At 39.6% G+C, this 24,983-nt stretch overlaps 3 protein-coding genes across 5 annotated transcripts; 1 reads left to right on the top strand and 2 right to left on the bottom strand.

The window, feature by feature from the left end:
- Positions 1-3,216: 3,216 nt before the first annotated feature.
- On the bottom strand, positions 3,217-6,142 carry LOC144015636 (axonemal dynein light intermediate polypeptide 1-like). Its single transcript, XM_077515803.1, has 6 exons — positions 5,806-6,142; positions 4,830-4,966; positions 4,577-4,746; positions 4,105-4,283; positions 3,673-3,837; positions 3,217-3,586 (listed from the first exon to the last, which is right to left on the bottom strand). The coding sequence occupies exons 1-6, from the start codon at positions 5,884-5,886 to the stop codon at positions 3,554-3,556; spliced, it is 765 nt and encodes a 254-aa protein (XP_077371929.1). The 5' UTR covers positions 5,887-6,142; the 3' UTR covers positions 3,217-3,553.
- Positions 6,143-7,265: 1,123 nt separating this feature from the next.
- On the bottom strand, positions 7,266-12,540 carry LOC144015635 (zona pellucida sperm-binding protein 4-like). Of its 3 annotated transcripts, XR_013282778.1 has the most exons (10): positions 12,069-12,540; positions 10,704-10,888; positions 10,533-10,630; positions 9,245-9,402; positions 8,982-9,174; positions 8,707-8,902; positions 8,432-8,507; positions 8,146-8,297; positions 7,557-7,861; positions 7,266-7,480 (listed from the first exon to the last, which is right to left on the bottom strand). XR_013282778.1 is itself a non-coding variant. In XM_077515802.1 (8 exons), exons 1-8 carry the CDS (start codon positions 12,298-12,300, stop codon positions 8,206-8,208), a joined length of 1,230 nt encoding a protein of 409 aa, XP_077371928.1. In that variant the 5' UTR covers positions 12,301-12,540; the 3' UTR covers positions 7,981-8,205. The 3 variants fall into 3 exon arrangements, 1 of the variants encoding a protein (XP_077371928.1); XR_013282777.1 differs by lacking the exon at positions 7,557-7,861; XM_077515802.1 differs by lacking the exons at positions 7,266-7,480; positions 7,557-7,861 and having other exon boundaries at positions 7,981-8,297.
- Positions 12,541-15,638: 3,098 nt separating this feature from the next.
- Positions 15,639-23,575, top strand: LOC144015632 (uncharacterized). Its single transcript, XM_077515798.1, has 9 exons — positions 15,639-16,089; positions 16,189-16,307; positions 17,617-17,720; positions 17,797-17,971; positions 19,200-19,317; positions 19,402-19,487; positions 22,384-22,562; positions 22,614-23,399; positions 23,469-23,575. Exons 1-9 carry the CDS (start codon positions 15,694-15,696, stop codon positions 23,528-23,530), a joined length of 2,025 nt encoding a protein of 674 aa, XP_077371924.1. The 5' UTR covers positions 15,639-15,693; the 3' UTR covers positions 23,531-23,575.
- Positions 23,576-24,983: the final 1,408 nt, after the last annotated feature.

Genomic DNA, 24,983 nt, shown 5'->3' with positions numbered 1-24,983 from the left:
ACGCTCAGTTGGCCAGCCGGATGACCTGTCTCTCCCTCTCCTGAACTGAACCTTCTCCATTCTTTCTTCAAACGGGCTTGGCGAGTCTCCATCCAGGGTCCTGCTTCTCAGACCAACCCCATCTGTAAGTGCAACTTTGCAGGCCTTCGCCCTAGTACAAATTGGTGCAAACTAGGTTGATTGTGGGTCCCATGTTGGGTTGATTTAAGAAATCCATCACCTTGGTTAAGACCGTTCCTCTTTTCTTCTTTTCTTCTCCTTTGATTATTTTTATTATTTTAGTTCTCGTTTCATTTCCTATCATAGTAGTTAGTTTTGCTTCTTTAAATTCTAAGTAGATTATCCCACCTAGGTTAGAGAATAAACGTGCACAAAACTCAAAACCTGTTTTTACTGTGTGTGTGTTTCATCAATTTATAGTGACCTCTAAGCTGAACAAAGAACTCACAAAATTGTAGTCAGGGCACAACCTTCATTTTAATGACTGATTCAACAAGGTTCTCATCTGTTATCCTGATAAAATTATCAAAAAGAGATGTGGTGCTCCACAGGCAAGCTCAACTTAATTTAAACATTAAGTTTGAGTCTCCTTCAATTAATGAGCCAATTGATTATTAATTTAATAATTAACAATTATTGATTTAATAATTAATTGGACCGATTTCCCTTACACCCGTAATGTAATGTTTCATGTTTGAAAACGATGCATAAATATAACAAAGGAGGAGAGTACTTAAATAACTCAATTAAAATGTGTTGCACATAAAAGCTAAATAGAATATTTCCCTAATGAAATGTTTGAAAACAAACAAAATTTACATGTATATTTAGTGTTATTTGTTACTAGAGAATCAGGAATTCAATTCTGTCCTAATAGACCTTTTCATCATGTTTCTAAACAATTGGTGCCAGAGTGTATCCTCGTAGCAGAAAGTGATTGACTGATTGACATGGGTTTTTTCCATTTAATCCAGCGTAACCTGTGGTAAGAGAAATAAATCGCGTGACTGTAATAAATCTGTACAGTGAAGAATGTGAGCTGTATTAAAGGGATACTCATTTAGCCATTTTTGGCAGTCAAAATTTATATTTTGCCTGTAATAAATTTGATACTTTCATTGTTTTTTATGTACAATTAGTATCTTTAAAAAAATATTTTGCAACTTACTGTCGACTGAAAATTACATCACAAGGGCTCAGGTAACCAACCACAGCTCAGCTTGTGAATGTCACATGACCAAACCTAGAAAACAGCTGAGCTGTGATTGGTTACCTGAGCCTTTGTGATGTCATTTTAGGCCGACAGCAAGTTGAAAAATGTGTTTTTAAATTGTATGTGAAAAAAATAATGAAAGTATCAAAATAATTATAGACAAAATATTAACTTTTTATTGCTATAACGGGCTAAATAAGTGAAGTATCCCTTTAACTTTACAATTTATATAATTGTAAAATATACACTTCTGTATAATATGTTTGGTTGGGTTGTCTTTCAAGTAATTTAGTAAAACACAATAACGAGTGTCTTAGCTAACGTCAGTGGTTACAGCACGCTAACTATTTCATCCTCAAAAGATCACATCTGCGCCATTAATCAGAACAGAAAAGTCAATTATCTAGTCCTAATAATCATGTCATCTATACCTGAATTTCAACCAAACTAAATAATCATGTCATCTATACCTGAATTTCAACCAAACTATTTTTACTCGGTTTATCTGTTAAAGTGTAAATTACTGCCAGGTTTAGCGCTATGGCGTTCATCTTTTCTTTTTAAAATAGGTTTCAAGTTGTTGATTCCATCCATCCATCCATTTTCTTGACCGCTTATTCCTCACAAGGGTCGCGGGGGCTGCTGGCGCCTATCTCAGCTGGCTCTGGGCAGTAGGCAGGGGACACCCTGGACTGGTTGCCAACCAATCGCAGGGCACACAGAGACGAACAACCATCCACACTCACAAGCACACCTAGGGACAATTCGGAGCGCCCAATTAACCTGCCATGCATGTCTTTGGAATGTGGGAGGAGACCGGAGTACCCGGAGAAGACCCACGCGGGCACGGGGAGAACATGCAAACTCCACCCAGGAAGGTCCGAGCCTGGACTCGAACCGGAGACCTCAGAACTGGGAAGCGGACGTGCTAACCACTCGACTACCGTGCCGCCCAAGTTGTTGATTTTATTTTTTTATTTTTTTCCAGACAAAAACATTTTAATCTGGAAAAAAAAAACAACAACTTCAAACCTACTGCCAGGATTCTTTCTCACTTGGAAGCAGTATGCCATTATCTAATTCTCTTCAACTCACCTGCATTTCGTGCGATTGAACCAGTTTCGTTGGTGATGGCCAACCGAGTCAAGGCTGACACCTCCGGGTCGTCAGGCAAAAGCATTGAAGAATTTCTCAAAGCGGTCGTACCTGAATTTTTTTCCCCCCCGCTTCAACAGGTATTGCGTAATAAAAAACAAAACAAAAAAACAAAAACAAAAACACTTTCGCTGCTTTGTAGAAATAGGTTTCCTTGTAGCTTCGGTGAGCTACAAGTGACAAGTTTGATGTACAGTGCAGTAGCGTGTCTGACCTTTTTGTCTGCCTTGATAACACAACCACAGGTGCTTTTTATGGGTGTGTTTTGGCATACAGTCTTTACCTGAACCTTTTGTTTTGAGACACACCTAAAGAATCTTACGATGAAACTCACCTGAGCGTGATCCACGACTTTGAGATAATTGTACAATTACACCATGTCGTGAACACACAACTTCTTTGTGACTGACTCATGTTGCCTAGTTGCACTCTCTTTACAAAACAAATGGTCACACAATAATATATATCATTTAAAATTCAATTCCGAGGCCTCTGGTATTTTTACGGTTACATTAAAGCAGTAAACAATGATAGGCCCTCAAAATGTCCATTGCTATAACTATGGTCTGGGGGCTAATTTACAGTATTTTGTACAATTGTCAAAATCTTCATCACACTTTGAAGACGCCAATATTAAGCCTAGGCCAAAAAGTTTGACAAGATATGACATCATCTGTCAAGTACAACTACCTCTGATTGGGCGAAGTGAGTCAAAGTCCTAGAATTCACACCAAAATAGCTGGTTCAAACCAAAATGGCTGACTTCCTGCTCGTTTTCATGCGTGGTGTCCTTAATAATTTTTTTGTTCATCTTGTTCTGATACATAAATCCACCAGAAAAACTGGGGTTGTGGGCAAATTTTTATTACCTTTCAAAAGGCCACTACTGAGTGAGTTTTGGGGGTATGTGTTGAGGAGCACTAAAATACATATATTTACACCAGGTACACATATTTGCACATATTTGTGATTTTCCAGGCACAATGAAAAGATGATTAATTCATTGGAAGAACAATAACCAGGACCTTTATAATTACCCAGTCTCATCCATTCTTAAAAAAAAAAAAAAAAAAAAAGACGTACATTTTTAATTGTTACCCAAAGTTACATTCATTCATTTAAAAAAAAAGAAAAGAAAAAAATACACTGTTTAGTGAGTGATATGCTTGAAAGTGGAATGTGAAGTTATTTGGGTGTCACAACCCCCTCCAGCTGAGCCTAAATGGGAAAAAATGACACAGACAAAACAGGTTAATGTTTGATTTCGCACCATCGATATCAACTCGACTGAGATGCGTCATCACCTTAAGCTGCTGGTTCGTTCTCTTAAGGAACTGAATCTGCTCCGTGTACTTCTTTTCCTGAACTTCATGTTTTTCTTCTTCGGTCTTTTCAATGGCATCACATTTGGCCTTTTCATCACGCAACTCTTTCTGAAGCTCCTCTTTCTCCTGCTCCAGTATGGCAATCTATGAAGGACAATGGTCATAGTCAACATGAAAACCAGAACTGGGTATTTCCGTTCAGTGTCGCGTCCCGTCGATGACGACGCCCACCTTTCGGTGAGTGCACAATGGCGCAAAGCCTTGAAAAAGTAGACTGACTGAAGCACGTTTATGTCCATCAATTGGAGTGAACAGAGACGGACGGTCCTTCTCATTCAGTGTATATTTGCTAGGCTTTGCATAACCTGGTTACTTAAGTTACTACTGAAGGAAAGAAGAAATGGGCCTTACTTTTTTTTCCATGTCGACCTTGTCTTGCTCAGCTTGCAGAGCTTTCCTCATGCCAAAAACCACGCTGCTCTCGTAGAAGGTCTGGTAAGCAGCGATGGTCATCTGGATCTCATCTCGGACCCGCAACAGTAAGTGACCCCGCTCGGCGCAGTTAATGGTGACCTGCCTGATCAGCTCGTCTATACAAACAGAGCAATTATAATTATAATGCCACCTGCCGTTCAGATTAATACAGTTCACAAACAAACCTTCCATTTATCTATTTACAAGAGTCTCCCATTTCTTGACAGCAAGACTCATTTTTAAAAGTGCTATTTTATGTCTAGGTATTGTTTTATATGGTCCCTCTATATCGGAAATGATCTCAATTGGGTCTGTAACATATCCACAACAATAAACGAGGGGGGTTCACTGTAAACCTAATAATGTGCCATTGCACATTATTACGTCTTGCTTAGCCTGGCCTCCATACCAAAGCACTGGGTATAAAGCTCTCTTCGGACAGGGCATATTCCCGTCTCTATGGCCCGTCTTTGCTGCAGCTTCCTGTCCAGGTGCTCCTCGAGGTTCACCACGTCTGCTCGCGTGCATGGCGCACTGGACACTTGCTGTACCCACAGCTGGTTTCCCTCCATCCATTCCCTAGCATGACAAGAGAATAAAAGATAAATGAGTATTGAATTAGTCGAATGACACGATGTGGAAAGCAGGGGAGTACACAGTACCTGGGTGGAAAGATGAGGTTGAGTATGTCATCGTTTTGCTGCCTCGGGGCTTCAGCTGCAGAAGATTTGGTTTTAGGAGGTGGGGGCACCGGGGAGTCGGCATGGGGTTGGTTGCTAACTTTAAAAGGTCGCCCCCCCTGGAAATAAACAGTATTATAGGACACTGCTCCCTGCGATTGGTTGACAACCAGTCCAGGTTGTACCGTGCCTACTGCCCAAAGCCGGCTGAGATAGGCTCCAGCACTCCCCGTGACCCTTGTGAGGAATAAGCGGTCATGAAAATGGATGGATGGATACTACACTGCCTGATAGATTTGTATTTCATTGTGTGTTCTCTTGACTTTCCAATGTAACAAGTGGGCAGTGATTCTCAAAGTGAGTTACAAAGGCTTTCTAAGTGATATGCAAATGATTTCCAAAATTAAATACCTACAAATAAAATTGAAAACATTTGAAAACGCCTGTTTATTATTATATTTTTCAGTACAGTACAGGACATCTTTTAAATTTCAATAGCAATATGATGGATGACTGTTGTTTACTGTTTGTTACATGGCAGAACATCCACCCAGCCATCTAGTCACCTGAAATGTGATTATTCATCAGTTTTCCCCCTTAATTATCTTTAAGAGCATAAATAAAAAGAGGGAAACTATTTTGTATGTGGTTTTCCTCGTGTCAAGATTTATATATATATATATATATATATATATATATATATATATATATATATATATATACACACACACTTTTGTACTCGTACATGTCTGAGTCTGCATAAAAAATAATAATAATAATAAATACTTTCGTACGTACTCGTACATGTCTGAGTCTGCAAAAAATACTAAAACCTGTACTGCGCCCCCACTTTTTTTTAATACATGAACCTGAACTTCAACAGAAGTACATCGTGCGAGTACCTTTCCAAAATGATTTAGCCTAGTGTGTGTAGGCGTGAATAAATGTCGTCACTCACCTTCGTACACTTTTTATCTGTGGTTTTACTGATTAAAATTGGGGTCTCATATTTCAAGAGAGTCTCGGGGGGCTCAAACATGTTGCCTTAAAATTAAAAAAAAAAAAAAAAAAAAAAAAACATCTACAGTGGAAATCCTAGACCCCTGGTTGGCTTCATGAATGCATACGTAATTGAATACAAAACTGTCCATTCAGCTGTCTAATTTTGACACTTCGCCCTCCTTTGAACGCGTCACCCTTGTCATCAAATTCGAAGGCGGAGTGTTTGAAATTGTTTTCTCTACGAGTGTGACATCATTTGACGTCATCACTAATCATCCGAGACGCTGGAGTCATCCAACAGCATTTTCGCCAAAACTATTCTGTGACCTTTCTGATAGAACTGTGGAGAAAAGTCTGGAAATGTAGTCGTGAAAGGTGGCTAAGCATTTAGCAAGTCACTTTGTTTTTGTCATAGCATAGTACAACATACGTCATGTTAGCTAAAGTCGCTTCTCTGTCCGAGTCTGATTATGCGGGTATTTGTGTAATATTTTAAACTTTATGGATACACACAGTGACCGGACCAACATTGTCATGCAAATCTTTTAAAGACGATCTCAGCGATTAAGTGTATTTTCTCACATATTTAAGGGAGTTATGAATGAGCCTTTAAAACGTTGTTTTTTTTTTTTTGTTTTTTTTTTCAATTACAGTTCAACCTTTCACTATGTACTTTATCGATCTTTAATAAGGTGTAAGGTTTGCTAAACATAACATCGAATAATTATGTTCATTTTTTTCAGTTGTTAATTGAAAATGTAAATTACAATATTTGTATGCATCGACACAAATAAGAATAAAGAGGTAAAAATGAAAAAACGCGCCATAAAATTGTTCACCAGACACAGAATTAAGCTCCTTCCATTGCTTCTCAGTCACCATGACCTCAATCCCATTGAAAACCTGTGGAGTGAGCTACAGAGCAGAGTGCAGAGGATGATTTAGAGAGATTATGAAATAAGAATTCAAGATCTCTCTCTTTCTGTATTCTCCCATTTTGTGAAGCATTATAAGAGAAGATTAGTTGTTCTTTTGTTGGAAAAATGGATTGTTCAAATTATTAACATCAGGGCTGCTGATAGCCTAGACTGGCTGGCGACCAGTTCGGGGTGTATCCCGCCTACTGGCCGAACTCAGCTGGGATAGGCTCAATTCAATTTTGTGAAAGTGTTTGAAAGAATATTTTGCTTCTCTTTGTGTTGTTTTAATGATCGTTTGTAAAGAACATAAGGCAAACAGTGAAACATGGAATGCAGCAGTTTGATCGCTATTCAGGTTGTTCAAACTGAATATACATCTATGTTGGAGAATGGATAACAAGTAATGTACAATATGTCTTACTAATTACTACTTCAATCAATACTAATTAGCACCAAGAATGTGGTAAAATGAAAAATTGAGCAAAACTATTATATGTTGAATGTAATAAAAATATATTTATTTGTTATACAGGGTGACCCAAAAAGATGCGTTGCGACAATGGAAACGCTTTCGAAACTGAATCTGTACACTCTGGTAAGATTTTGTCGCAAAATAGGTCTCCAGGGAGAATATCTTCTGCTGATTTGTCCAAGACATTTTCAGGGCAACTATAGCTGCAAATGATCATCCATAGGTTCACCTTTCACGTCCTGCAACAGAAAAGACATTCGTTAAAAAATTGATTTTTTATCGAATAAAATATGGGTACGCATCTTTTTGGGTCACCCTGTATGAAATGGCAAGTCCTGTAATGTGTCTTACTGAAGAAACTTGACTAATGATGAAATTTCTTCTACAGCGGTCTTGTGCCCTCCTGCAAAGTGAACTACGTTGGAAGGCTTTTGCAGTGTTAAAAACCAGATGAAGGTATGGAGTTGTTTTTGTTAAATTATTTTGTAAGAAAACTATTGGTATAAAACATTTTCAAAACAAGATTATATCTTATCTGCGATTGGCTGGCAACCAGTCCAGGGTGTCCCCTGCCTACTGCCCAGAGTCAGCTGAGATAGGCGCCAGCAACCCCCGCGACCCTTGTGAGGAATAAGCGGTCAAGAAAATGGATGGATGGATTATATCTTATTTGTTACATTAAATCGTGATATTTTGATTCTTTGAGGGTGTCCCGATGGAACAAAAATCACAACTTCAGTATAGCACAAAATGCTATTTAATTTTGAGCCGTCCATTAAGCACATTTTTACGCATTTTCCACATAGTGCAACTTCAACATATCCTTACGTGTACTGTCATTAGGAAATAAATGACATATAATCATACAACATCTACAGCAACTTCTGTTTATTTCCACACCTACATTTCATTGTATTAACAGCATGTATTTCTTGTAAATCTCAGGTGATGAAATTCCACGCTTTTAGTTTGGATCGACAAACTGAATCTCCAAACTGCTAACCAAAGCGCTGTCAGAATTTGTGGTTGTTTGTTTGGTGCTGCCAAGGTCCCTCTCTGTGCAGGAAAATAAGATGTAGGATGTCAACAGCAGCCATGAGGTCAAATGGTACACAGTTAAACAGAGAGAATGAGAGTGAAAGAGATAAATAAAATAAGATAAGATAAATTGATTGAGTATGACTACTTACTCCCCCTGTAGCAATGAGGTTCACAGTTGTTTCCTTGATGGGGTTTACACACTGTTGTCTCACAATGGATATACACCTAGAGAAACATAAAATAAGAAATTCAATATTTTGACCTTTAAAACAGCGTACAGAGCAAGTTTCATGCACGTTTGTTTGTTCAGAGACTTGAGGGGGGCAGGAATTAGTAGTTATGAAGTGAGGCTACATAAAAAAATAATAATAATACTAATTAAAAAAAAAACGCTGCTATATTGCATACAGTATTTGGCATATACCTTTTGCCTGAGAGGAGTGCCCTTTGGATCCGCTCCTCCCTTTCCAGCTCCTCCTTTGCCAGTATCGGATGTCGAGGTGGACACAAAAGCGAACATCTTAAAGAAAAAGCGCCGATGGTGGCTGGGGAACTCAAGACCCGACGAGGAGTCGACCCGCACCAGGGTCGTCTTGTAGCGGTCGTCTTGGTATGGGCACCTGAGTTTGGGGAAGTGGGATTAGATGTCCAGTCTTATACACTTAAAATGATGATTAAATGAGTGGCACTTACTCTTACCCATGAACCAGCAAGTCCCACTGAGGCATGCTGTGAGGGTAGGAATCACCAGTGGCCCAGCATCGCTTGAGGGTCAAGACCAGGTTGGGGTCAGTCCTCCCCAAGATCCGGACCTCGACGTACACGGGCTCCTTGAGCTCCTTTGTGACCGGATAGTCACTATCAACATAAAAGTGGTCGAAGACCACTTCCTCTGTACAGACAGTGTTATAGAATGGGGAATTCAGCATGGCTTTCAATGGTCAACATCACAAAGTTCCTACCGTTCAAATAACCCTTGGCTGTGTGTCTGCCGCTGCCCAGTCTGAGCTCCACGTTCAAGGGCCCCGGAGCTGCGACTGGAGGGGGTATGGGAACCGGCTCCACCTGGATGACGGTAGCTTCAGTGGACGTGCCGGCATATCTGCACTGAACGGCCAGCCTAAGAGGAACCACAACATTAGGTACACCAAATTAAATTACATCCAATACAGCTTTTCGTAATGTTTGTAAACAATAGGCGACAGGTTACTTTATGGGTTGAAATATGTGTCACCAGAAACTGAATTTGAATCATTTATATTTGAAATTGAATTGCTAAACTTGAATAATTACATTGATAAACTAAATTTGAATTCCATACACGGAATTTGTATTGTTTAATTTCAATCATTGCAATGAATCATTGCACTGAAAACCTGAATTTTCTGAAACTGTATTCTATCCTCATTGAAAATGCTGCTCTATATATTAGTTTCACTTTAACTTAATTCAATGCAAATTCGCTTCTCTAATTCAAATTAGCTATGCAAGACATTGGGGTACTTTAAGGAAAAACAAATTATTTAAAATACACACAGACCTCCTCTGTATCCAATCAGCTCCTTAGCTTTTGAGCGCGTGACTCAGGCTCTCCAGAAAAATGTTACAGTTTCGCCTAAGTAGCTCTTAACATTTACGTATAACACCTTTCTTCACCTTTTGTGGTGTAATTCATCGGGTCAGGGGTGGATGAAAAGATGCTTCATTTCAATATAGAAAAGGACAGTTTATTGTTAGCAACATATTACAACAAAACCCCATAGTCAGTGCATCTGATTAGATTACCATTAACCCCCCCTCAACCTTGACTGGAGCCTGCGTTGAACTCCATGCCCTAAGTATTACTGACACCTAGTGGTCGAAACATCACTGCCGAATCACGGTCGTGATTTCATGTACATTACTGTAGTAATAGAAGTACGGCCATCGCTTGAAAATGGCGGCTCTTCAACTGGCCTAGTTTCCAAGTCATGGGCCAAGAAACTTCCTGGGAGTGCTGTTTCATAAAGATCAGGACAACTTGCTCACAAACATTTGAGGATGTAGGCAAAGTCATTTTCCACTTGATTGTGGGCAGGCACGCTGAGAGAACCAACAATTTGGATACAAGCCATTAAAAAGTAATTTTTTTTTTACAAAATTCCCCCTTGCAAATTGTCAATTCTCCCTGTAGATGATCTACAAATGTAGTCCAATAACCCTCCATCGACTAGTGCTCTGTGATTATATTGGAAGAAGAGTAGCACATACTCAAATCGGCTGTCCCTGGTAATCGTGCCATAGGTTCCAACAGAGACTTCATAGGAGGCTGACATGGCGTTCTCGTACGTTACAACATCAGGCTCCTCCTACAGAAAGTTTGAACCATTAGACTCTATTTTGCTGGAGTAAAGCTCAATTTTTAAATGGGGCTTGTCTCACCGTGATGATAGTGCCACACGCCGTGACGGAAAACTGGTAGATGGCAAAGGCCGACGTGCTGTCAACCGGGCCGCACCCGGGCTCATTGGAGATGAATGAAAGCGATTCCAAGTTGACAGGTGGTAAGGTGGCGTCTCTGCAGATCACCACTATCATCTGGCCATCCTTGGTACACTGGAGAGTCACTGAACACAACACCAAATGAGAACACAGAGGGAGCAGAAGTATAGTTAATACATTTTGACGCAATGATGTTCCAGATTAAACTACAAAGGTTAAAAATTCCTGCATGTGCACATTTATTATGTTTTACTGTTCTCCCAATACTGAGGACGTAAGATCGAGTCCAGGCTTCGGCCTGGGTGGAGTTTGCATGTTCTCCCCGTGCCTGCGTGGGTCTTCTCCGGGTACTCCGGTCTCCTCCCACATTCCAAAGACATGCATGGCAGGTTAATTGGGCGCTCCGAATTGTCCCTAGGTGTGCTTGTGTGCGTGGATGGTTGTTCGTCTCTGTGTGCCCTGCGATTGGCTGGCAACCAGTTCAGCGCCAACCCCGCGGCGCCTATTGCCCGAAGCCAGCTGGGATAGGCTCCAGCACCCCCGTGACCCTTGTGGGGAATAAGCGGTTAAGAAAATGGATGGATGGATGGATGGATAGATGGATGGATGGATGGATGGATGGATGGATGGATGGATGGATGGATGGATGGATGGATGGATGGATCTCCCAGTGTTTAATAAGAATAACTGAATGTGGCTGTCCTGAGCCACATGCAAGTGTATTTCTGTACCTATTCAAAAAAATGTTTGCATTTTCCTTTACGGTGGTGGTGGTGCCTTAAGATACTTTTTTTTTTTTTTTTTTTTTTAATGAGCTGAGTTTACTGCCACTATAAAGCATTCATTTAGGTCTATCTCAATTTTTTGCTCACAAGCGAAGGCAAAAAAATAAAATGGACCAAGCAATGGCTCGAATCTTGAAAACCTCTTTATTTGAGTCACTCGTATCTCAAGACACCATTGCAGTTGCCACAAAATAGGGGAAAAGCACGTCTAAATAAACGTTTTGTATATCAATATGTCTCAGCTGACTTCATTAGCTTCCTTGACACCAAGATGCCACCAGATGGCGCCAAATCAATGCTTTTATTGTTTTGGTCAGAGCACAACAATAGCAAGGATCGTTTTCCCAATAAAATCTGCAAAGAGATACATTGCTGAATAACGATCCACGGAAATACGGTTGTACACCGGATGGTAAAAACTCATACAAAACGATCACTTGCAAAATTTGCGTTGTAGTGGGAGCAATGAACCCAGACTTAGCGAGGGAACAGCAGTCCAAATAAAACAGATTTGACCTACCATGTCTGCCATAGTAGCACATATTGCCATCATAGCAGCAGTTGATGACTTTACACTCGGAAGCCGAGATGTCGGGAAGGCCGCACCGTATCTTTTGGTGTGCCCCCACCTCGCAAGATAGATCTGTGTCCCCGGGCTTGGAGGGATGCTGAGTCCACTGGTTGGTGGACTTTTGAGCCCTGGTTACACAGCCCAGTAGCAGGCCGAGCGCAAGGAGACCAATCAACTTCATCACCGTGTAGTGTTGCAGCACACACACACGCTGGATGATTTTATAAACTGTGGGTCATGCTGACATAATAGTACTTCTATTTGCTTCTCCGGAATGGTTGGGGATGCTGTGAAAAAAAGAACGAGAGCCAAGAGTTGCTTAATTTAGGTAAGAAAATCTAAAAATCATTACAATTATTGGTAGACATAATATTTTACACTTGGCATCATTCCCTGGACAAGCCACATATGAATACAATGCCAACTTGTTTGAGCAATGACATAATAAAAACCTTCGGCGGGTCTGGATGACCGGCGACGGCTCGGGTCGCTCTGTGTTCACCGAGCTTTGACAAAATAAACACGCACTCTTATCTTCAAGTACATTTTGCCATTGATGGAAATGAAGAGCACAATGTCTCTGAATCTAATCACACTTTGACAACAACTTTACTGGAATTGCCACACGGTTCACTTTTAAATGGACGGTGTTGTGTTTAGGGAGGTTGGGGTTGTATGTATTGCTCACTTGATATTCAGGGTTAAAAAAAAATCATCCAGTGGTTATGCAATTCAGCTAACTCTGCAATCAAACAATCCATCGGGATGGATGCGGGTGAGCTGGAGCCTATCCCAGATGACTTCATGTGGACTGGACTAGTGCGCAGTCAATAGCAGGGCACTTACAAACAAGCATTTGCTCTAACAATCACACAGATGTACAATTAGTCTCTAATGAACCTAACATACTTGTTTTGGAAAGGAGGGCGTAAACTACAGTACCTGGTGAAAATGAGACAAAATCTGAACTCATGGGCAGACATGCTAGCCACTAGTGCACCATGTTAACTCGGGGAAGTTGTAGTTGTCTTAACAGACCTCTCAAAAACTCTTCGAAACAGGAGGGGGCTTATAACACTGACTATCTCACTTCGAATGAGATTCAACGATTCTGCCTCTAAAAAAAACAAACCTAGTCACTTTAACCCGCAGATTCCTCCATGACCATTCTTACAACCGAATGAAATGATTCCACCCAAACGACTCTCATTGGCTTGTTTGAGGCCTCTGTTGGACAGTGCCTCAAATTTAGAAGATATATCCTTTGGTTTCTAGTAGTACTCAGGCGTGTGCTGCCCTACAGCCTTGGTTATGATCTCATGAAGCCTGCTCACATGGGAGACAAACTGTCTTTGAATACCAGATCAGTCCTGGATGAATGAGAGCCGCTTTGGGTGAAAGACCGCACCCTGAACTTGTTCGTAGTCAAACTAAATCCTTCAAATGTTTGACAAGAGTTCTAGTTGTTACGTCTGGCACTGCAAAACTCATTAGAGTAGTACTGTACTATTTGCATGAATGCTTTTCTTGTTATTGTAATATACAAATACAATTCCCAGCACACGGATCAAGAGTTGCACAAAATAGTATTCCTCATTATTTCTTATAGTTCAGAACATCTCTTTGAAAAATAAAACTGATAGTGAACCAGTGAGTGTGCTTGATGTCTTGCTGTCACGGTGTTCCCTTTTTATGTAAAACTGACGATATGGGAAGCTCTTTGGATGTTTTTATTTTGCAACCTTCATGGGTCGGATATAGTGCTGGGGTCCACCATCGATTGGCGCAAATGTACTTTGGCAGAAGGCAGTGAGTGACATGTTCTGTAGAGGTCAGGTTACCTTAACCTAGTGTCAACATAACCTTTTTGGTGACCGCCATCTTCTCAGTACGATTCTGTTGATTAAAAAAAACAACAACAACAATACACATACACAATTGTATCGCCATTCATCAGTTGCTGTAGGTCTGACATTTTCAAAATTATGAATCATTATCCTCACTCATGGTTATAATTAATGTTGTATAGACAAGTACACTTCTAACTTTCTTTCGCTGAGTTTCATTCATTCTAACATTATTTCTGTTGATTGGCTGGGAGACAATGCATGATTGCTATTGCCTGTTTATGTGTGAACATGTTTAAAGAGGAAGTCAACCCCAAAATTTCGTTTACAATAATGTTGTTGACAATACAGGACTGTCTCAGAAAATTAGAATATTGTGATAAAGTCCTTTATTTTCTGTAATACAATTAAATAAGCAAAAATGCCATACATTTTGGATTCATGACATATCAACTGAAATATGGCAAGCCTGTTATTGTTTTAATATTGCTGATTATGGCTTACAGCTTAAGAAAACTCATATATCCTATCTCAAAATGTTAGAATATTTCCTGACCAAGTTAAAAAAAAAATGCCATAATCAGCAGTATTAAAACAATAACAGGCTTGCCATATTTCAGTTATTTTGTAATGAATCCAGAATATTTGGCATTTTTGCTTATTTAATTGCATTACAGAAAATAATGGACTTCATCACAATATTCTAATTTTCTGAGACAGTCCTGTAATATGTTGTATATTCCCCTAGTAGTCTAAACACAGCATTCTGATTATTGTGTTTGTGGAATATGAGTTAAGCAGCAAGTTCTGCACCTGTTTTTATCCATTTTGTATAGTGACCATTTTGCTACTTGCTGTTGACTGAAAATGATATTAGGGCTCTGGTAACGACCAATCATGTCCCACCTGTTTTTCTGAAGCTGAACCTTGATTAGTCGTTACCTGAGCCCTGAGCAAATGTGATGTCATTTGCAGTTAGTCGACAGCAAGTGGCAAAATGGCCGTCCCCTGAGATGGATAAAAACGGGTGGATTTTTCTGCCTAATTCATATTTCACAAACATAATGTTAAGCCAGAATGCTGTGTTTAGAATAGCGAGACTTCATACAACATATTACTGTCAAAAACATTTTGGGGTTGACTTCCCTTTCAATGCTATGGAGCAAATTTACTACATCACTTGTCATCATTTGTCTATTGAGCCTTGCGAAGTGCCTTAATACTCGTGCTGGGTATCGATTCGGATTTCCTCAATCATGTCGATTTGGATTTTTTCCTGATTTGATTCGATCAACATATTTGCGCATTACCCTTTAGAAATATAGACTATGATTTTTGAACAATACTCTTCTCCTAGGACCACCCGTGTGGCATAATCTTACTTTTCGAGGTTTAATCATTTGTCAAGCTGTATTATTACTCGACTGCCTCTTAGTGTGGCTTGTACTGAGCTTGGCACAATATAGTTCTTGTTATGCAACTGGATGGCACAATTTCAATTCAAAGCAGAGTGGAGATCAACATCCCAGTCAAAACACAGCGCAACACAACTGCGGTCAACTCAACTGGATTGGTTGACACTTTGGCTTATCAGCTGTCATGGGAGCTGTCCAACGCAAAGGGCGGGAGGGGAGGCAAACATGAGGCCTGCTTATAAAAGTAGGCAAGCACGCCTCCCGTCCTTACAGCATCTTGTGGGGGTCACTGGTTGTTGTGAGTCCCCGAGAATGAAGCACACTGCTGTGTGCCTCGTGGCACTGGCCCTGTTGGGCAGCCTCTGCTCCGGATACCAGAAGCCTGGAGGTCAGATACCCCATGATCAGCAGCAGGCTAAGCATGTACTTGAGAGGCCGCTCCAATGGTCCTACCCCGAAGCGCCCACGACCGCCGTTGAGCACGTGCCTGATTTTGAACTGAGGCACCCCGTCCCCGCAGCAACTGTTTCTGTGGAATGCGGGGAGAGACAAGCACGCGTGGAGGTCCAGATGGACTTCTTTGGAATAGGCCAGTTCATCAAGCCCACCGACCTCACACTCGGTCCCTGCGGCCCAGTGGCTGAGGACAGTCAAGCAAATGTGCTGATATACGAGTCCGAGCTGCATGAGTGCGGCAGCATGTCACGGGTAAGCCATGGTGCGCTATTCGGAAAACCATATTGAATTTGCGTCCTTTTTTAATGCTCAGCCTTCATTTGATGACTTTTATTCATCTCTCTTTTGCAGACGACAAATGAAGCCCTCATCTACACCTTCACTCTCAACTATAACCCCACAACGCTGGGCGGCGCCCCAGTTGTGAGGACCAATGAAGCTGCTGTGATTGTGGAATGTCACTACCCAAGGTGACAGACACATTATTTTCTTATGAAAATACATACATTATTCACAAGGGGAATGTTTAACTCTTTGACCGCCGTTTAATAACGATTAGTAAAATCACGATGTATGCCACCATAAACGTTAAATTATGTCAACTACATTTTGTTTTGTTTGTTTTTTTGTTTTTTTATCACCCTCTAAGCGCTGCCTGGTCAATGAGTTGTGGAATCAAAAACACTCTCTATCTATTGCCAGCAGATGGCAGCATTGTATCTCTTTTAAATGGGCTCATTGCATATGAAATTACAATGAAACATGATGAAATTGAACGTTTTCAAGGATGATGTAAATGATCAAAGCCTGTGTTAATTAAAGTTTTTTATGATAATGTGTGGCAGTAAAATAGTTCATATGGACAGTAACTTTGACTCTATTTAGAGTGGGGCCAATAGCCTAAGTTTTGGAGTGAAATTGACACTTGGAAAAAAGTAAAATAAAGAAATGAAAAAAATAAATACAATAAATAAAAGTCACTCAAGGGTTGAGGAACGAACTCACGACACATCAGCCTGTGAGATTCCCGCACTACCACCTGAGCTATGCCACTCCGACTGTGCTTAAATCCAAGAGGAGTTCTGAAGATTACAGATGACACGAGCGATACACTAACACAGAGCAGTAGCTGCGTGGCTCAGGGAGTAGATTGGCTGTTTCCCTATCCTGAAGTTGTCGGTTTGTTTTTCTTCTAATTTTGTTTTTATTTTGTTTTACTCTAAAATGGGGCCAAATAGACTCAATTTAGAGAGTAAAATTCTTTCAACTAGAAACTGAATAAAGAAGTGCAGAATTTCCGCCATTTAAATACATGTAATGGGGTCTTATTTTTTTCTATTTTTCTGAAAATCGTCTTTTATTAATTTTCTATAGCTTAATCCTGTTCACAGTCACATGTGACTTAGGATGGGCGGCGTGGTAAAACCACAACTTTTCATCAGCCAGTCGGGGGGCACATATAGACAAACAATTTACATTTACACTTAAATTCACACCTATGAAGAAAGCATTGTTTGATAATGTAGGGTTTTGTGGGGATGCAGAAGAAAACTAAGCTATCGAGAAAGAAACCAGGCAGACAATCTAAGTTCATGTTCCAACATCTTCCTGAAAGTATTTTTGCACAATCAAGCTACCAAAAAATAAAACCTTTACCAAGAGGCAAGTACAAAAAAGCAAAACAACACAAAATTTTGTCATATTTAAAAAAAAAAAAAACAAAACCAAAAAAAAAAACTCATCATCACATCCCAACTTTGACCACTTTTAAATCTTCAGGCACCACAACGTGAGCAGCTTCCCACTGGACCCACAATGGATACCATTCTCCGCGGTCAGGGTTGCTGAAGAGTTTTTTTACTTCACTATGAGCCTGAGGACCGGTGAGTACAGCATCTGTTTTCCTTATCTGCTATGTTGCTTTTCAAAATGTTTAGCGAATTCAATCTCTCTTCACAGACGACTGGATGTACGAGCGGCCCCGCTACCAGTACTACCTGGGAGACACGATCCGTATCGAGGCCTCTGTCAGGCAGTACCACCACGTACCCCTACGTGTTTTTGTGGAAAGCTGCACGGCTACTCTCTCACCTGAGATGAACTCCAGCCCCAGATACACCTTCCTTGATCAGGGGTGAGCAATCATAATACTAGACACAGCTTAATATCTACATGCAAACTTTCAGACCAAGAATTACAGACCAAAGATACAAATTAAACTTAATTTTTTAGGGGAAAAAACTGTTGAAATGACAAATTTCAATAAAAAATTATAATACTTTATAAATACTATATTTTTTTTCTCTATGATAACCTCAAAATTCCCTGCACAATTTCAAGTCCCAACTTGTAACCACATCACAATGTAAATGGACACTTAAACAATTCAGTACTACTGCTTTTTGGATTTCCGTCGCTAAAATAACATTTTAAAAAGTCGCTCTACAAAGCAAAATTTCAAGTCTGAGAAGTATACTTTTTTTTTCAGCTGATCACCGAGTTTGAAAAAACAAAAAAACAAAACAATAACCAATCACTGATTCGATCAGAAGATAGCGCAATATTATCTGTTTAAAAAAACTGTTTAGATTTACTCTACAGTCGACCACCGCCATTCGCGAGGGATATCTTCAAAAAAAATACTGATAAACATTAAACATAACTTGAATGTCTTATTTAGTGCCAATCAAAGATGTCATTGATCGATTGAGAAAATTAAGACATTACAGTCGATCACCAATTTGCAGAAAATGCTAATTATCATCCGATCCCGATCCATCCGGCCGACCGAGCAGATCGGTGTAAAGTCTATTTTGTATTATACATACCAGAGTGCAGTATCACACTGAAATAATCGATCACTGCACAGTAACAGCTTTTCATATGTTGTCTCTAAAATAAATTATTATTACTGTTTTTAAATAAATCAAATTTTAAGGTGATTAAAAAATCACTGGATTTGAGAAGTTTCAGTTACAATGGAATCTTTACAAATGTAAACATAACAGTACTGCTTTTCATGTGACCATCTCTAAAACAGTGTCATTTAAAAACTTACAGCACAATTTGAAATTTTAGATCAGGCAATTCTTAACCGTAACACTGTGAAGAAAATGTTTGCAGCTTTCTTCAGCATTGCTTCCTATGAAATACTCTCCTCATTCTATTGAATGTTTCAAAAGCTCAATGTGAAATTACAAGTTGGAATCTTTTCAAACAGATCACAATAGGTGTAACAAAAAGTAATGCACAGTATTATTGCATATCATTTCAAGAACAATTTATCAAAGTAAGAGGACTTTATATGAAACTTGAAATCAGAGACTGTGATGTCCACTTGACCCAGCTTCTCCTGCTTGCAGGTGTTTAATTGACGCGAGGATCACAGGCGCAGACTCCAGGTTCATGCAACGCACAGCAGAGAACATGCTCCAGTTCCAGTTTGAGGCCTTCAAGTTCCAGGATCTTGACAGCGGGATGGTGAGCACCTCCCAATGAGAGTCCGACTGGATTTTTAAAAGCAAAACTCCTGGAAAACCAAAATTCTGTTGACGTTCCCAACAGCTTTACATTACCTGCCACTTGAGAGCCACGTCAACCGGCCACGACATTGATAGTGACCACAGGGCCTGCTCCTTCACAATGAATGGGTGAGTGATGAGAAAGGAGGACACGCTCACACAGGGTCTTTTCGAAAAATAAATTACATGTAGTCGAATGGTATTGTAGAAATGTTAATATAATTTAGTAGCAGTAAGTACAAGTTTTATTTAAATGTAATAACATTTAAATAATTAAAGTAATTACAATCATAGTAATCATTTCAAATCTCTATATATCTATCTATCTATGTCTATATCTATCTATCTATCTATCTATCTATCTATATATATATATATATATATATATATTGAATTGTCCCTAGGTGTGCTTGTGAGTGTGGATGGTTGTTCGTCTCTGTGTGCCCTGCGATTGGCTGGCAACCAGTCCAGGGTGTCATATATATATATATATATATATATATATATATATATATATATATATATATATATATATATTAGGGGTGTTAAAAAAATCGATTCGGCGATATATCGCGATACTACATCGCGCGATTCTCGAATCGATTCAATAAAAAAAAAATCAATTTTTTTTTTTTTTTTTTTTTAAGAGCTCAGAATTGTTCATTCGGTAGTCTTACCGATTCAACGTCTTATCATCATTGCCTTTTTTTTTGTGTGTGTGTGTGAATCGATTTTTAAACTTCCATTTTTAATGGAAAAATATTCAACAAAATGAGCATGGAAGAATGTTATATGAACGGAACATTAAGCCTTAATATTTTATTTTATTGCTGTTCAAACATGAAACAGATTACAACCTCTATAAGACTGAAATTTATATATATATATATATATATATATATATATATATATATATATATATATATATATATATATATATATATATATATATATATATATATATATATATATTAGGGGTGTGAATTGCCTAGTACCTGACGATTCGATTCGTATCACGATTCACAGGTCACGATTCGATTCGATACCGATTAATCCCGATACGAATTTATAAGTCGATTGTTGCGATTTTTTTCATTCAAATTTAGAAAATACTAATCAGTACGCTTGTAGAGTGTAAGATTTATATGAAAATGTATTATTTATTTATCTGAAATTTCAGTCTTATAGAGGTTGTAATCTGTTTCATGTTTGAACAGCATTAAAATAAAATATTAAGGCTTAATGTTCCGTTCATATAACATTCTTCCATGCTCAAGGTGTGAATCCTAAAAAAAATAAAAAAAAAAATAAAAAAAAATCGATTCTGCTGATTATTGAATCGATTCGAGAATCGCGCGATGTAGTATCGCGATATATCGCCGAATCGATTTTTTTAACACCCCTAATATATATATATATATATATATATATATATATATATATATATATATAATATATGTGTGTGTGTATGTACACACGCACACGCACGCACGCACACCCCCACACACGCTTAATATTAATAATTTTAAATCTTGTCCAAGACATATATAGTAATAATGTCAAATTATTGGTTTTATATATATATATATATATATATATATATATATATATATATATATATATATATATATATATATATATATATATGTATGCACACACGCACATGCACACTGACATTTGGATTCACATTTGCTTAATATTAATAATGTCAAATTATTGGTAAATTATAAAGTTAAATATTAATTATTTGTTATTAATTTCAGATAATAATTTAACAAATATGTTAAGTGATTATATAAATTAATTTCTATAAATATTTAATAGGCTACTGTAAATATTTCAAAACAAAAATTTTAGAATTTCAAATGTCTGATAATTTAGATAATGAAAAATAATAAAAATTTAAGTTATTTTTTTATTATTTAAACGTCAGATATTTATGCAAATAATATCAAATAATAGTTGAAATAATTTCAAATAAATATTTCATAATGTCAGATGATCAAAATAATTATACAGCGTTCCCTCATTTAACGCTTGGTTTTCGTTCCAAAAAATACCCGCAATAGGTGAAATGTGCAAAGTAGTCAGCTTTATTTTTTTTTTACATTTATTATAATATGTTTTATGGCTATAAACCCCTCGTCATACTTTATACACTTTTCTCAGACAGGCATTAACATTTTCTCACATTTCTCTCGTTTAAACACTCTTGTTCAATGTTGTTCGTCTAGATAAAAACATAGGTATATGTACTAATGTAAATAAATAAATAAGCAAATAAGCATGCAAAATTGCACACAACAAATCAGCAAAGCATTGAGGTTCCAAATGGTGAAACGATATAGCGAGGGAGCACTGTAATGTGTTCATTTCAGTCGTTCATTTCAAAAAGTGAAACTCCAACAGTTATTGAGCAAATTCTCAGCAGTCCAATACTGGCCTGATTTCTATAATTGTTGTTGTTGTTGTTTTTTAATTATTATTATTTCTCTTGTATCCTTCTTAGCCGCCCCTCGTTTTTTGTACCAAATACATATTTAATGTTCGTTCATGTTTTATTTGTTTTTGTTTTTGTTTTTTTAGTAATAATTTGTATTTATATTCCCCGCCCCCGCTCCCAATTCCTTTCGACGGTTGTCCATTATACACAGATTTTAAACCCAGATTTTAATCATTCTTGGGCCGGCCCAAGTCCTTTAAAAAAATTTTTTAACTCTCTACAATGCCACAAGATGGTGTCAAAGTCCTGACTAACAGGAAAGCAAAAAGTTGTGTCAATGATACAAATGACCCGGCTTGCTTGTTTTTACTGTATGGTGGCAGTGAACTCAAGTCATTGAATAGTGGAAGTAATATCTGTAATATTTTTATTTCATGGGATGGTAAATTGCACGTTTTAGTTGTTTCACTTTTTGTGAGTGAATGAATGTATGTGTTTCAATTGAAGGATTACTGTTCTTATTTACTGAGCTGCACCTGTACTGGAGCACAGGCAGGACTGACGGCTTTTGTCCTCCTACAGCTGGAGGGAGGCTAGCGGCGTGGATTCAGCATGCTCCACCTGTGACGCCATTGGTGGTGGACAGTATCAAACAGGCGGCGGCAGCTGGAACACCGGTGGCGGAGGCGGAGGTGGGGGTGGGGGCGGCACTCAAACAGGAGGTGGCAAATGGACCACCGGTGGTGGAGGTGGAGGCGGAGGTGGGGGCGGCACTCAAACAGGAGGTGGCAAATGGACCACCGGTGGTGGAGGCGGAGGTGGAGGTGGGGGAGGCACTCAAACAGGAGGTGGCAAATGGACCACCGGTGGTGGAGGCGGCACTCAAACAGGAGGTGGCAAATGGACCACCGGTGGTGGAGGCGGCACTCAAACAGGAGGTGGCAAATGGACCACCGGTGGTGGAGGCGGCGGCTCTCAAACAGGAGGTGGAAGCTGGACCACCGGGGGTGGAGGCGGAAGTGGAGGTGGAGGCGGCAGCGGTGGTGGTGGCAGCGGGGGCGGCGGTAGTGGTGGCGGCAAGCAAACTGGTGTTTCCTGGACCACCGGTGGCTCGGGAGGAACTAGCACAACCTGGACCACTAGCGGAGGAACCTCTGGAACCAGCTCCTGGCAAAGCAGTGGAACAGGGGGTGGCGGTACTGGTGGTGGCACTGGTGGCGGTACTGGTGGTGGCACTGGTGGCGGTACTGGTGGTGGCACTGGTGGCGGTACTGGTGGTGGCACTGGTGGCGGTACTGGTGGTGGCACTGGTGGTGGCACTGGTGGCGGTACCGGAGGTGGCGGCAAGCAAACTGGCGTTTCCTGGACCACCGGTGGCTCCGGAGGAACTGGCACGCCCTGGACCAGTGGCGGAGGAGGAGGAGGAGGAGGAGGAGGGGGTGGCGGTCAAACAGGTGGTGGCGGCAGCGGCCAAACAGGCAAACAAACGGTTTCTTGGAACCCCAGTGGCACTGGAGGAAGTGGAGGAAGCACTACTTGGACCAGCACCACCACTACTTGGAGCGGCAGGAAGGGCCGTTCAGTTAAACAAGAACAAGGTATGTATTTCGGTTTAATTTGTGTCTGGTATTGATAAGTAATACACTTGTTTTATTTTTATTTTTCAGTTTATGAATGGAGAGGTGATGTCACACTTGGTCCCTTCGAAATTGCAGAGAAACTTGCTTAAAGTCAACATTTCAACGTGGCGATGGAAATAAACATTGTGATTGGATTATGGCTGACTAGATGTTATTCCCTGCACAACAATACTCCTTCATAAGGCCTTCATTAAAAAACCAACAAAAAATTACTTTCAAAATTTGACAAGTGTTGGAAAGTGGCATATATTTCTGTACACAAATGGTCACATATTTTGCATTGCCACTGTGTAATGATATATATATTTTTTATTCCCAAGTGAGGGATTTGAATGGAAATAAAATTGCAATTGTGTGAAATGCTGGTGTCGTGATCTGCACAAGACCACCCAACACAGTTTCTTCATCTATAACCTGCTTACATTATGACAAATAAAGTCCAAATGATGCTTTGCAAAACCATAATAAAACAAACTTTCTTTTTTTCCCCTTCTGTGGATCCTATCAGCTATTTGCTGCAAAACGCATCTATTTAACAACAGTTTGTTCTGGAATAGATTCTCCCCTTCGATTACAATTAAGAAAAAAGGTATCAATGTATTGTTATTGTTCTAATCTTTACATCAAGTCTTGTGTTACATTGCAACATATCAGCTCAACAAGGAAATTGGTTCAATCAAGTGACTGAAACAGCAACATGACAATGCAGTGAACCTTTTCTGCCCTCACGTGGACAACTACTAATTCAAAAAAATAAATAAAATCATTCTACATCACTTGTTATCTACAATAATATTTTAATAGTTTTCAAATCAAATTTGAAGAAAAATATTTTAAAGTTTTAATTGAAATAGTGTAAAATCTTAATTTAAATAATGTCTGATACATTCAACTTGACACGACGAGGTAAGGTAGGACTCAGACGCAGGCGTAAGGTAAACCACCAAGGCAGCAGGTTTATTTCCGGCCAACAGGTGTCTCCTCTCAAGCTGAGAGGAGAACAGGGAAGCAAAAAAGTGGAGAACAAAAAGCGCTCCACTAGGGAGGAAAAAACAGGCAAAAGGTACTGGGGACAACGAAAAGCGCTCCGCTAGGGAGGAAAAAGGGCACAAGGCAAAAGGGGTAACAAAAGGCGCTCCACTGGGGAGGAAAAGGCACAAAAACAAGGAAAAAACACTTGGCAACATGAACGAGGACATAAGGACTGTGGGACGCTTCCATGCACTGACTGTGACACTTCGGCACTGAGGGGAGAATGCAGGTGGCTTTTATTGTGAGTCTTGATTGGTGGCAGGTGGTGGTAATCATGGGCGGGGACCGGTAATTAGGGAGCGGCAGGAAGGGCAAGTGACCTGGGGTGAGAGGAGAGTTAGGATTTTCAAAACAAGACAGGAAACATGGACACAAAATAAAAGCATGGGCCGTCACGCCGGTGGCGGCGTGACACAACTAATCTAAAAAAAATTCTCTACAATAAGTTTTAACCCTGTAAAGCGCTTTGTGACTTCGTGTCTGTGAAAAGCGCTGCACAAATTAAGCTTA

The sequence above is a fragment of the Festucalex cinctus genome, chromosome 3 (assembly GCF_051991245.1).
Source record: "Festucalex cinctus isolate MCC-2025b chromosome 3, RoL_Fcin_1.0, whole genome shotgun sequence".
Taxonomy (NCBI): Eukaryota; Metazoa; Chordata; class Actinopteri; order Syngnathiformes; family Syngnathidae; genus Festucalex; species Festucalex cinctus.
This window is presented reverse-complemented; position numbering and strand designations above follow the sequence as displayed.